This window comes from Mixophyes fleayi, chromosome 6 (assembly GCF_038048845.1).
Source record: "Mixophyes fleayi isolate aMixFle1 chromosome 6, aMixFle1.hap1, whole genome shotgun sequence".
NCBI lineage: Eukaryota > Metazoa > Chordata > Amphibia > Anura > Limnodynastidae > Mixophyes > Mixophyes fleayi.
The window spans coordinates 152,598,746-152,611,956 of NC_134407.1; the positions used below are offsets into that span (position 1 = coordinate 152,598,746).

General features: G+C 40.5%; 1 protein-coding gene across 1 annotated transcript in view; it reads left to right on the forward strand.

The window, feature by feature from the left end:
- LOC142095363 (piezo-type mechanosensitive ion channel component 2-like) overlaps positions 1-13,211 on the forward strand; it is a gene marked incomplete at its 5' end in the record, with an annotated part of 107,657 nt that overhangs the window by 89,493 nt on the left and 4,953 nt on the right. Inside the window, 3 exons of the mRNA XM_075178314.1 lie at positions 735-851; positions 4,132-4,211; positions 10,859-11,087. Coding sequence (XP_075034415.1) covers positions 735-851; positions 4,132-4,211; positions 10,859-11,087 — 426 coding nt within the window. The remainder of the gene's footprint in view (positions 1-734; positions 852-4,131; positions 4,212-10,858; positions 11,088-13,211) is intronic.

Here is a 13,211-nt window from a genome sequence, read left to right on the forward strand (position 1 = left end):
CCACAATGTCCTCAGTAACAGAAGTGGTAAGTGGTAGATCAGTATTAAATAGAGGAGGCCAGTGGCCAGCTAACCTCACTATATGCTAGTTACGTTCTTTAAGCAGATGGTAGACTCCACAGCAGCAGGGAAGCAAGTTACCTTTTAAGGACAGCTGGAACTCCCAAAGTAGATAGTAAAGCCACACTGTTCTATTTCAACCTCCGCTGTTTATTCCTTAAAGGGGAGTTTGTAATCAGCTAAACTGAATCAAAATAGGAATTCAGTCCCTTGCTCTGTTCAGCTATCCATTATCTCTACTGTGCTTGACAAGCATGTTGTTGATATTCTTAGTTACATCAAACAGACTTTCAAAAAAAGAATTATATAGCCCACTCCCCTACAGGTATGCCCTACAACTGATGCTTCCCCTGACAGATTGACTTTTTTTTTTAAAAAAAAACATTTATTTACTTATAAGGATATTAGATGTCACCAAGGAACAAGGCTGCATGCTTTTAAACAGGTCATGGATCTCCGAGAGAACATCGACTATAAAGAATAATTTACAGTAGGGGCTACATCGTTCCTTAAAATACACATTTTTTCATAATGAAGAGATTACTTCAGAACTCGTTGTTTCTACAGAGTGTATACCTATATTAGCATCAACTGTATGTATTATTTATATGATTATTATTTAAATTTTATACATACACTGATATTCTCAAGTATTGTAATATTCTATTTTCCAGGAATGCATCTATCGTAAAGAGTGCAGAGAGTGTTGGGAAACACACAGTGCGCTATAAGGATACTGAAACCCGTGATCATATAGTTCAGATGTTAAGAGGAGAGAGGAAAGAGCCAGTGTATGTATTTTATTTTTCTATATACAGGTTTACTTACAGGGAATGTGCTGCCCATACAGTATGGAAATCCATTTATTGGGCTGAACCAATATTGAGGAGAAAGCAGCCTATTAATTCAGTAGGAATCAGTAACATCACAGCACAAAGTGCGTTCTTGCCTTAACAATGTCACTAGCTGTTCCTAATGTGTGTAGATACTGGGGGGCTGATGCAGAGTTGTTGGCTAAATAGGCATAAACTACTCTAAAACAAGACCACAGAAAAATAGCGTATTTCCATATGTAAAGCTGTACACATCACAAGATATGTCTACATTGGCAGCATATGGGCCCAGTTTACTATAAGTCATCATGATTATCATGTATTTGCGCCTGACCTGTGGCACAGGTACAAAAGATACATCTCCTAACATATTTACATAATACATTTACATAAACATGCCTTTACTGTACTCTGCTTATGAGTACTCCCCTTTCCTGCCCTGCCTCTCGATGAGCAAGTGCCAGTATTGCACATCTGCATAGGTGCATAGGTGCATACGTGCGTATCCACTTTCTGGGCATTTGTAGAGCAATGTCACACAAGATGCGCTATATGTACTGGCATACACCCCATTCTTCTTCAGCCTCTAGGTATTCTTTAATATCCAACTACTTTGTTTCCAGTTTAATTATTTGTAGCTAGATCACTTTGTGCTTATGAAAATATTCTGCTTAAATGTGCAAGTGGAGATGGAAATGTGTATTTAGTGCTAATCCTCCTAACCAATGTCCAAGGGCTACTACATGTAAATGCAATTTGTGACTGAGTCTCCTGCGCTTACACAAAAAAACACTCTGTCTGGTGCAGCATTTTAAAAGGCAAACTGAAATTATAGAACCCTGAGGGAAAACGTCTGCATGTTGCAATCCTCTGTGCTCCAGATAGGGGGATGTACTTGTTAGGACCATTTTACAGTAGGTAGTAGTGCAGCTTTAAAATAGAGCCTATGAACATACATCAATTCCATCAACCTTGCAAAGTAACTTTTTTAAGTCATACCCCTGAAACTTCCCTCTCCTCTTCCTTTAAAGTCCACACCATCCATCTATTCTTTCCACTTACTGGATGGATGATTCTTTGACCTTGTCTTCTTTCACCTCTGCCTCCAAACTCAGCCTCCCTGTTCTCCAACCACAATCTCCTTTTCTTAAGCATCACCTTACCTCATGTACCCCCATTAAACCGAAATCCACATGCACACAGCGATACCGATATGCTCTTGGCCCATTCCACTTTTCATCTTCACTAAAGATACTCCTCTCTCCTATACTATCCATTCCTGCCCTGAACTTTCGCCTCTTTCTAAATCGACACATTCACTTCAGCCCTACACAAAGAAACTTCAACCACCACTTACAATTGCTGATGATCCCAACCTTAATCATGGCACACGAAACATACCGGTTACCTGCAAAAAATGCTTCTGCACTGCTGAATGCCACTGGGGGGAAATCTAACTTCAAAGCCTCTTTGTTACCTTCAACTCACTTCTCTGCCCATTTGCATCACCTACTCTTTTCTCCCTCACAACCTATAACTTTGCCATCAACTTGAAAGACAAAATTGACAAGATATCTCCTCATGCCAGATACCCAACTCCTCACCCAACTTCTCCTACACTCCTCAATCCACTCTCATCCGTAACACAGGACAAAGTCTCTGAACTCATGTCATTGTTTCACGATACAACCTGCTCCACTCCCTCCCACCCCCCCCCCCCCCTTTCCCCATTACATGCCTGCCTCTAGTTTACATCTACAACTTGTCTCTTTTCACTGGCACATTTATATCCTTATTTAAACACACAAACATATGTCTCATCAAGCCTAAAGAACCATTTCTTCACGCAACATCTTTTTCCAACTATTGCCCCAACTTTCGCTCCTTTCACTTCCGTGACTCTTTGAAATCAGGCTTCTGCCCTCAACACTCCACTGAGACTGCCATTACAAAGGTGCTTAATGATCTACCTACAGAAAAATCTAAGGGAATCTTCTCTACACTCATCCCCCTAGATCTTTATGCTGTTTTTAACAACTTTAACCATTCTCTTCTCCTATATACCCTTTCCTCCACTGGGCTTTGTGGCACAGTTCTGTCCTGGTTAATTTTCTACCTTATTCAACGACTTCTTCTGTGTCTCTATCTCTGATAACTCCTGTCCACTTTCACTATCTGTTGGGGTCCCATAAGGCTCTGTTATCAGCTCTCTGTTTTTTATCACTGTATACCTGTTCTCTGGGTGAACTATTTTGTTAATTTGCTCTCTAGTCCCACTTCTTGCTAATGCCACCAAAAAGTGTTTCTCCTCTTCTTATCTCGCTGTCTTTTCTATCTTATATCATCAACTGTATCTCTGCTAGTTTCACATGGATCTCTGTACGCTGCCTGAAACTAAACCTGTCCAAAACAGAGCATATCATATTTCCTCCTTACAGAGTCACAAGTCTCCCTTCAAATCTCCCTTATTATAACCAACACCACAATTTCCTAGTTCTCAAGCCTGCTGCATTTGTATCACTCTTGACGCTCTCTGCTTTACATATCCACATGCAGTACAATCTCTGTCTGAGTCATTCATCCTGCACCTTCATAAAATTGCTACAATATGACTTCTTGTTACCCAATATGTAACCAAAACTCTGATACATTCTTTCATCCTCTTCCTTCTATTTGGCATTCTCATTACCCATCTATCCCCACTTCTATCTGATCTGGACTGATTTTCCTCTCTCGCTATTTCACAAACCCTTGCACCACTCTGTAGATCCCTACACTGGTTCCCCATATCCTTCAGACCCCAATTCACATTATTCAACCTCACTAACAATTGCCTCAACAATACCACCACTTCATACATCTCAAAATAGTCTCCCCCACTGCTTCTGAGCTGTGCCTCTTTTCAGATACCGCCACCTCTCACCCCCATCTGCAAGACTTTTCCTGTGCTGTCACCCATCCTTGGAATTCCTACCCCGGCATTAAAATCCTTAAGCACTTTTTGAAAACCCACATGTTTTTAGGAGTCTACCCGACTACCATCTATACTACTCTGGTACACTCTGCAGCAATAATTGTTGTACATGAAAAAGTTTAATCAATCCCTCTATATTGCAACAGGTAAAGTAAGATTACTTCTTTTTGAAAAATATATATTTTAAGTTTATATAGCTTCATATGGGTTGCTGTAAATACATATTATAAGCAATGCAGCTCTCTGTCACTGTCTTTTTGCTAGAATGCTGAAGAAAATGTTGCCAAAACACTTCAGAGCAAATGCTGGACCTGAAGCTAAAATTGCCCACAGGCTTCAAACAGGTAAGATTAATCCAGATCATGATTCACAGTTTTGAGTTTAAGCATAATCTACAACTCGAGGATCTTTATGACCAAACCCAGATATCACACCAAGTATCTCACAATGTATACAGGATATTTGTTGACTATTTTGTGGTGGGAGTTGCAGAATTATGGGGCATTACTATATTGAACAGTAAAACCAACCACTCTGAAAAGTGAAAAAGGCATTTCATTTAGTGACTAAGAATGCTTTTCTCCAAAGGCAATGGGGCACCGAGAAGGTGGTGGGAAATGCACTTTCAGGAGGCAGGGCTCTTTTGAAAAGAGGTCAGGTTGTTACTCCCTCCCTATACTTAACCTACTTCTCTGCTGGAGAGCACCAGTTTACAAATAAATATAAGGAACTAAGAAAATAATTGTTATGCCTAATGAGAAAAATTAATGTAATAAAATAAGTGTTTTCAAAGTCAACTGGACCAACAGTACTGTGTAAGGCATCCAAGGCAGAGAAGGTCTGTTTCCCCCCACTCTCCGTTTTGTGGTTCTTGACACAGTGATATGGATGTCCCAAAGCCACTTAATTAGGAAGGGATGTCTTCTTGAAGATCATTATTTGCAGATAATTCCGCATAAAAATATTCCTCAGCTTTAAAGTACAAGGTTTTAGAGTGTGTAAATGTTCTCTAGTGGAAGAAAGTTTGGATAAGTCAGTAAGGACCAACAATGTTTTCAGAATGCTAGACTGCAGCGATTACTTTGGTTGATTGATCACCTAGCTGTGCCTATCCAGTTACTGAAATGTTGTGTGGACATTTCAGGGCTAACTCTTCAATAGATCATCAAACTTGGGAACAATGGTGATGAAAATACACAAACAAGAGCAGTCATTATTTAGCCATGTGGCAGATGACAAACCAGAGGAGCACTTTTGGTAATAGTTAACAATATCTAAATATAGGAACAAATGCTCATTCCAGATGAGTACTGTATGTGCAGATTGGCATCCTCAATGTCTTTTAAGGCCATGTATTCCTCTAGAGATAAGATTTGGATCACAGACCTCAGGGATTTCTATTGTGAATGGGTTCCAGAAAAAAGAAGAGCTATGAAGTCCAGGATTGTGTGAAAACATCCATCAAGTCGAGGCTTGAGTAATAACTGGACTCAAACAAATGTGTCATAATGTCAACAATTACTTTTTGTCCTACAGAAAGGACTATATGCACATGGATAGTAGCAGTGCAAACACAATATCAAAGCAAAGTCTTAGAGGAATGCATCAAACAAATATGCACTTCCTGAATGAGGTAATATTGTCCATCATGGTTAAGGGCAATTTGAAGAGTAAATGGCAGTTTCTAGTGGCTGGAGATGACAATGTAAGATAATATTGCTAATAGTATTCTCTCCTCTCAATGATGTCCTCTTGACAGTGCCTGACTGGGTTTTCTCAAATAGTGGAGTTAGTTTAGAAAATCGCAACCAAATTGCGTTCTACGAAAAACTCATGTCAACTTCCAACCAGAAATTGGATTTGGGATCTCTTTCAGTAGGAAAACATGAAAAGCCGGGAGCGCAAGCTGGAAGGCACATGGACTGACTTGTGTCAAAATTTTCAAAGGGCCTATGATTTTTTTTTCTTTAATTTATCTTTCAGATTTTAAGTAGAGACCAAACTTCATCGCCAATCTTAAAGACTGCTGCAGCTTTGCGGAAACACTTCACCAGAGCCAATTGCTTCCAAAAAATTGCCTTGGATTGTCTTTTCTGACTCAGCCTGAGGAGAGTCCTTGATATACAGTCATGGCCAAAAGTTTTAAGAATGACACAAGTATTAGTTTTCATTAAGTTGCTGCTTCAGTGTTTTTAGACCTTTTTGTCAGATGTTGCTATGGTATACTGAAGTAAAATTACAAGCATTTCTTAAGTGTCAAAGACAATATTTGCAGTGTTGACCCTTCTTTTTGAAAACTTCTGCAATTTGCTCTGGCATGCTGTTATTCAACTTCTGGGCCACATACTGACTGATGGCTGCACATTCTTGCCTAATCAATGCTTGGAATTTGTCAGAATTTGTGAGTTTTTGTTTGTCCACCCGCCTCTTGAGGATTGACCCCAAATTCTCAATGGGTCGGGGGAGTTTCCTGGGCATGGACCCAAAATTTAGATATTTTGATCCCAGAGCCACTTCGTTAACATTTTTGCCTTATGGCAAGGTGCTCCATCATGCTGGAAAAGGCATTGTTTGTCACCAAACTGTTCTTGGATGGTTGGGAGAAATTGCTCTTGGAGGATGTTTGGTATCATTCTTTATACATGGCTGTGTTCTTAGGCAAAATTGTGAATAGCTTCTTTGCTGGCCTTCTTGACACCAGGCCATCTTCCAAAAGTCTTCGCCTCACTGTGCATGCAGATGCACTCACATCTGCCTGCTGCCATTCCTGAGCAAGCACTGCACTGGTGGGAGTGGGCTCACTCACAATTTTGCCTAAGAACACTTTGTGAAAACCAATTATTTGTGTAATTCTCAAAACTTTTGCCCCTGACTGTACTATCTACACAGAGCATCACTCTTCTCATTCCGAGATACAGATCTGTAAGAAATAAGAAAGTCATAATGATTAAGAAAATAAACTCTATTTGGTTTGTTGAGGTCAGTCTTTTTGCACACCTGAGGATCTCTAAACTACGGTGGTCTTCCAACACAATTTTTTGGTGTGCAGCTTTTTCTAACAGATGTCTTCACTCAACAACAGCCATGATACCTAGAAGTTCTTTAGTACCCATATCATAATTCCTTTCTGTGGCAGTCATTTCACAAGATAAAAAGACACAAGGGTGCAATAATATCTTTTCTACTAGTCTGTCGAACAGAATATTTACCAAACAGCAGAATTTGAAGTGTTTGCTCGGACGATGCAAAGGGAGATCTGGGTTGGAATACATCAATATAAAAGCTGTAGTAAACCTTGTCTTCAGCAAAGAAAAAGCTTTCTCAGCTCCTGGGGGCCAAATAAAAGGTAATTCCTTCTTAGTGAATTGAGTGATATGAGCAGCAATTTTAGAAAAGTCTTTGATGGAGCATACATAGAATTTGGAAGATTCTATAAAGCTCTGAATCTCCTTAATTTATTTAGAACTCTGCCAATCTATTACAGCCTGGACATTGCAATGATTCACTTGTAGACCTTGAGGCGAGGTGAATTAGCCTAGAAAGTGAACCTATCACACTTTTCCAATTTCATGTTCTAGGACAGTTTGACTTGTTCTTGATCCTGTTCTATAGAATGTATTGCACAGTTGGAAAGGTTTCACCAGACATTCGTAATGTCCAAACAGCAGGCTTCCATTCATTACCAGACTGTACGTGGATCAATTTGTACACATTTTTCAAATCTAATTTAGTGAAAATTTCAGGCTAGTTTAGCCTCTCTAGGAATTCTGAGCTATGTCGGAGAATATCATCATTCTTAATTGTAATCTTAATCCTTAAACACCTTTAATCCAGGTTCAGGTAATGTGTAGGTATTTTTGAAGGGCATGACAGCCCCTGGTAACAAATCCAACTGACAATCATAAAACCAATAAGGTGGTCATTTCTTAGCATTTTTCTTTATCACAAACTTCATAGACTTCTTTATGGTGTGGAGTTGATTCATTAATTTCCATTAGCAGATTCAGAATTCATATTGGAAGCAACAATCTTCTGTGGGAAAGAAATGTCAGTTTACAGATGAGTTTTGTTTTACAGCCAACAAAGAAATTCACAAAAATTAGGTGACAAAATAAGCAAAAAGTTAAGCTGATTCAGTTAAATTACTATATTCAGAAGCTCTGTTCCATGAGCAAGTGGACCAGAATTCAAAGGTGAACCAATCATTGTTGCCATTAAATACTTGTTTTTTCTATGAGCAAATGTACTGTTCATAAAATTGTCATTTACCCTGGGAATCCACCGTGACTGAAGTGGGAATTTAAGGAGAACTGATCTGGAATAGAACTGGAATGGAAGTATGTAAGCTATTATTTCCCTTTTTTTTTCAGTTGGTGCTGAATAAATATTAGAGATAATTGCATTCAACTGAGGAGGTATATTAGAAATCACAGACTCCTAATTGGAAAAGGCAACCTCTGCCATAGTGGCCACTGTATTATAAGGTATTTTAGTACATAATGTTCAGGTTAGCTACAATATAGACACAGGTGCTCCTGATATTGTTGCTCCCTTCTTTCTTTGGGACTTTGTGAAGTGTTTCTACCTGCATAGGCTTAGGGTTGAATTCATTAGTTGGTTTAACCCCAGAGTTCCATGAATAATTTGAGGCTGTAGGTTACTGACAATCGGGGTAAATCTAGATTTAACCCACTTTCTCATGTGGTCTCTCGTTTAATTGAGCACCAATATGAATACAATGGCTAATAAAAGGTTTGAGTTCAGTGGGTACATCTGCTTAAGCCAATCTCATTATAATATCATATCAGACAGTCCCTTATGATAAACAGATAATTGTGCCTCAGAATTGTATAAGGTGTCAATAATGCATCTTCGAAAGGATGTAATATATTGTGCTATGGAGAGTTTCCTCTGTGATAGCAGAATATTTCTGATTTAGATCATTTAAAGTTTGGCTCATTGCTTTGAAGAAGTCATCAAGACTATTAGTCTCAATATATTTAGAGGCCCTTGCCACGTCTGACCCTGCCTGCAAGGGGTAAAGCTTTCATAATAACTTCTGGATCCCAGCCACCAGTGTCAGGCCTTTAAGAGACTGCCTTTCCAAGCAGTCTGAGCAAGTCATCAATTGCCATTGCTGCTGCAAGTTCTCTGTGCATTCTTGTGACCTGATCCTGACCTGCTTCCTGGTATTGACTCCTGCTAGTCCCTCCGGTTTGCACCTTGTCTTGTAATTGAGACCCCTACTTCTTTTTTGATCGTGCTCCAGCTCATTCCCTGGCATTGTGGATTTTATGGCTTCTGACCTCTGGCCTGTTTGATCATTCTTTTGCCTGGCATCTGTGGATCATCCAGTGCCTTGTGTCTCGTGGCTAACCTGGAATCCTGTGACCTGTGGATCATCCGGTAAGATGTAAGTTGGGTTGGCACACAAAGCAGGTAGTCAAGAGTAAGCTGGGTCATACACAGTAGCAGGGAATACAACATGAGCAGGTTCAGGTAACAGAAGCAAAGCAAATCCTATACTCAAAGGCTTACTGAAGAGGTGCTATACAAGAAACCGGAATCAAGATTGGTTCTTCTGAATTAATAATGGCCATCCTAGTTAAGGGCAAGTTCAAGGGTAAGTGGCAGCCTCTATTGGCTGGAGGTGGAAATGTCAGATAATATTCCTACCCAGACTACCCTCTTTAGGTAAAGCAAAAAAAGATGAAGGAATCACCAAGATCTTGAAGTCTAATGTATGCCTTATTGTCCTTGCCACGCCATCAACTAATCTTTAGTATCCTCACATAGCCTACTCACCAATTGCTTTCATATCCTTGAAAAAAAGGCAAAACTGTACTTGGCAGTGTCTGTTTGAGCATAGATTGATGGAGACTGAGCAAACTGCACAAATCCAGGCCATCTCCATGGGCTTTTGGGGAGAGAACACCTGTGCATGAAGATGAGCCACATGGCATAATCAGTCACCCTTGAAGCAGCATTGCCAGAGGGGGTATTATTTTGCCTGTTATAGCCAGTAATGTTGTGTAAAGCAGAGTCATTTTGGCTTGGGTGGTAACTGCTCCTTATAGTTGTGCATGTAGTTCCAAAAACAAATTAAAATAAAAAAAGTGATTTTACAAGCAAACTAGAACTTAGTTGGAAGGCTCTGCCTGTAAGCAGAGCAGCTGTGTGGCTGGTTGCAGGTTTGATTTCTAACTGCTCTTTGCAAAGGGAAGGAAATATCATGTCTTTCTTTGTGTGGGAGGACAAAGAGGATGTCCCTCCCAACAGGAACTGGCAAAACATACCACCCAGCACAATCTTGACAGTACAGCGCTTCCTTAAGCAGAAGTAATTTCCTTAAATGGAGGGTGACATTCCTGAAGTTCCACTACTAGCAGATTACAGTTCAGCTGAGCTACCACTGGGTAATAGTAGATTATACTTGGTCTAAACAAGCACAGTGCTATATGGAGGACAACTGGATCGCACAAAGAAACAGAATTGTACTCTGTGCACTTCACAGCTCATCCTACAAATAATTAAGGACCTCCCCCTTTATTTAAACATTTTCACCTAAAATATTGCTTGGTGAATCATAAGTGAGGGAACTATTCAGAGGTAGTTTCTTTATTAGGTGACACTTTCGTTTGTTTTTTTACATTGGTCAAAACGCACATTGGTCAAAAAAGTGTGCATGGCGGTGCAAAAGGAATCCCATTGAAATTATAGGTCTGGTTTGCACTCTCTCAGAGGATGTGTGTATGAGGGTGCACAACTAGGAGGATTAATGTACATAATCTGCACTAAAAATTGACAACTCAATACAACCAGCCCATCCAATCAGAAGAAGCACCATGCAGATCCCACTAACTTGTACACTTCCCCATAAAACTGGTGCATTTGTGAAAAAATAGACTCATGATGCAGTGCAATCGCATTTTGCTGCAGACCCATACTCTTGCGCATTCTTAAATGACTATTCATGTGTCCCTTTTTTCAGAGTATTCAGAGAAACCGGAAGACATCCACAAATATGCTTTTTTCCGTAACTTAACCCTAAAATTACAGCAGTTATCTGTTAGTAACACCTCAAACCAAGTGACAGAGTGGTGGTTGATTCAGGAGTGGAATCCAGCCTGCAGCCCAAATGGATGTAGTCAGAATATTGAACTTGTTATATACAACGATAAAGCCAGCCCTCAGAGTCTGGGATTTCTAGCTGGATACGGGTAAGAAATTCCTTTATATCACTACAATATCCATCCAGAGTTTTACCCTCAATCTTGTTTTTCACTGTGCATCCATCTGTTATGCATACAGACTGAGCAGGTCCAGTGTTCCAGGACCTATGATGCTATAAAATGCTAAAAAGTATGTTGTCAAACAGGGCTTTGCCAATTAATGTTACACCTTACATTACATGATGGCCTGTAACTATTATCATGGCTGCAGTTACAGTTGAAAAGAGCACTGACCACTACTTAATTAGCCCATCAACTTTGTCCAATTTACTGTTTATTGTCACAATAGATATGTATCAATATTAATAATGTTAATTTAAATTTGCAGTAAAATTGTTCCATGCATCAAATATTATTGCAAAAAAATACTATTTCTCATACATCCAATTGGCGGGCACTAGAACCATGGCGTATAGAGGTGCAGAAGAGACTGAGCTCCTCCTTCTTTATATCCCCTAGCCTGCAGGACACCAGGATTTTCTAAGTGTCTCAGAAGCAGGGCACTTTATTCGATTGGGGTGCCTATGGCAACAGCTGAGAGGAAGCTTGGCACACAGTGTGTGCTAGGAACGGGGACCCTGTGTGGTACCTGCCCTACCAGCAAATAGCCATATGAAGACAAGACCATGCCCCAGAGGCAAGGTAGTTCATATTCCACTCCTCTCTCCCTGCCCAAGAGGAAGATAAGTGTGTTGAATTGCGGTCTGCTTTCAGTGATCGGGGCTGTCATCCAAGGAAGTGAAACAGCCTCTGGTGCTGGGTAAGGAGATAGGTGAGGGACTGTAATAAAACAGTTTATACACTAGACACAAGGCAGGGAGCCATTCATTGAAAGATTGTAGTCTTTACAGTGCTGAGCTCGAGGAAGGGGAGTAGCCTATAGCTGACAAAACTCTTTTCTCGCACAGGAAAACCCACATAAAGCGGACAGATGCTGAGAACCCACCTCTGCTGCTGTTCTCCTCTATATCTCCTAGTCAGAGAAGAGATGAATATTGCATTTTTTTCTGCCTGTTACCCTATTTTATTATGTGGGCACTTGACTATGTTGTAGTTTTCACTCTTACTTACCAACATTTTGTATTACATCTGTTTACTTTGCTCACCCTGTCATGTCTGATAAGGGGTGTGGTCAAGAACTGGAACTGGTGTGAATGACATTTGTTATTTAAAAAAAAAAAATTAAAAAAAAAATAGTCTTTCAAGATGCCACGCTGAGTGGACGGTCTGGTCTATGTGCAGCATGCATGACTGAGGACCTCCTGCTGCATATGTCTGTATGCATCACCAGCCTGGGCAAAATCTTTACCCTAGTCCAGTGGATCCCAAACTTTCTTAGTTTGAGGCACCCTTAGGGTCTCCATAATTTTTTTAAGGCACCCCTAAGCCAAAATTATACTCCCCCGCCTTGCTTACCACCAGCCATGGCCTTGGCACCCATGTGAGATCGCTGCAGCACCCCAAGGAGCCGCGGCGAACAGTTTGGGAACCACTGGTCTAGTCTATTGCTGAGCTTACTCAACTTGCAACTCGTCTCAGGGTGGTGAGGTAGGATGTTAGTCCTTCCATTTCCCCAATTCTTCAGGTACTGAACTTGTGCCAGTGGGGACGTTTAGCTTGGACAAATCTGTAAAAGGCCTGGTGAAGGTGTCCTCTTCATTAGAGAATTTTAAGTCTACAAGACAAGGCAAGTGCCATAGCCCGCTAGTGGCCCAGTCCTGGGATGGATCGACTGCCCAGGAGAACTAAGTTGCTGAGTATTTGGACATAAAGGATTCCTCATATTTTGCTGAAAACTCCTCTAAGCAACACGGCATTGAAGACTTAGTTTGGGCCGCGAAATGGGCTCTCAGCCAGTTTCTCCAGATTTGTAACTGTTCAAAAGGCAGTTTCTTTCCCTTCTTCTCCACAGCTGAAAAATTTGCATTGTGAGGCGTGAACCAAACTGAATAAGATGTTTGAGGACTCACATCGACTAGTTCTTTATCCTTTTTCTGGGGGGGGGGGGGGGGGGATAGGGATAAATGTGAATCTCCTGTAGGTGGATGCAAATCACAATTTCTAATTTAGTCACTCTAAAAGATGTCTCAGATAGGAAATGTGAATCTATTG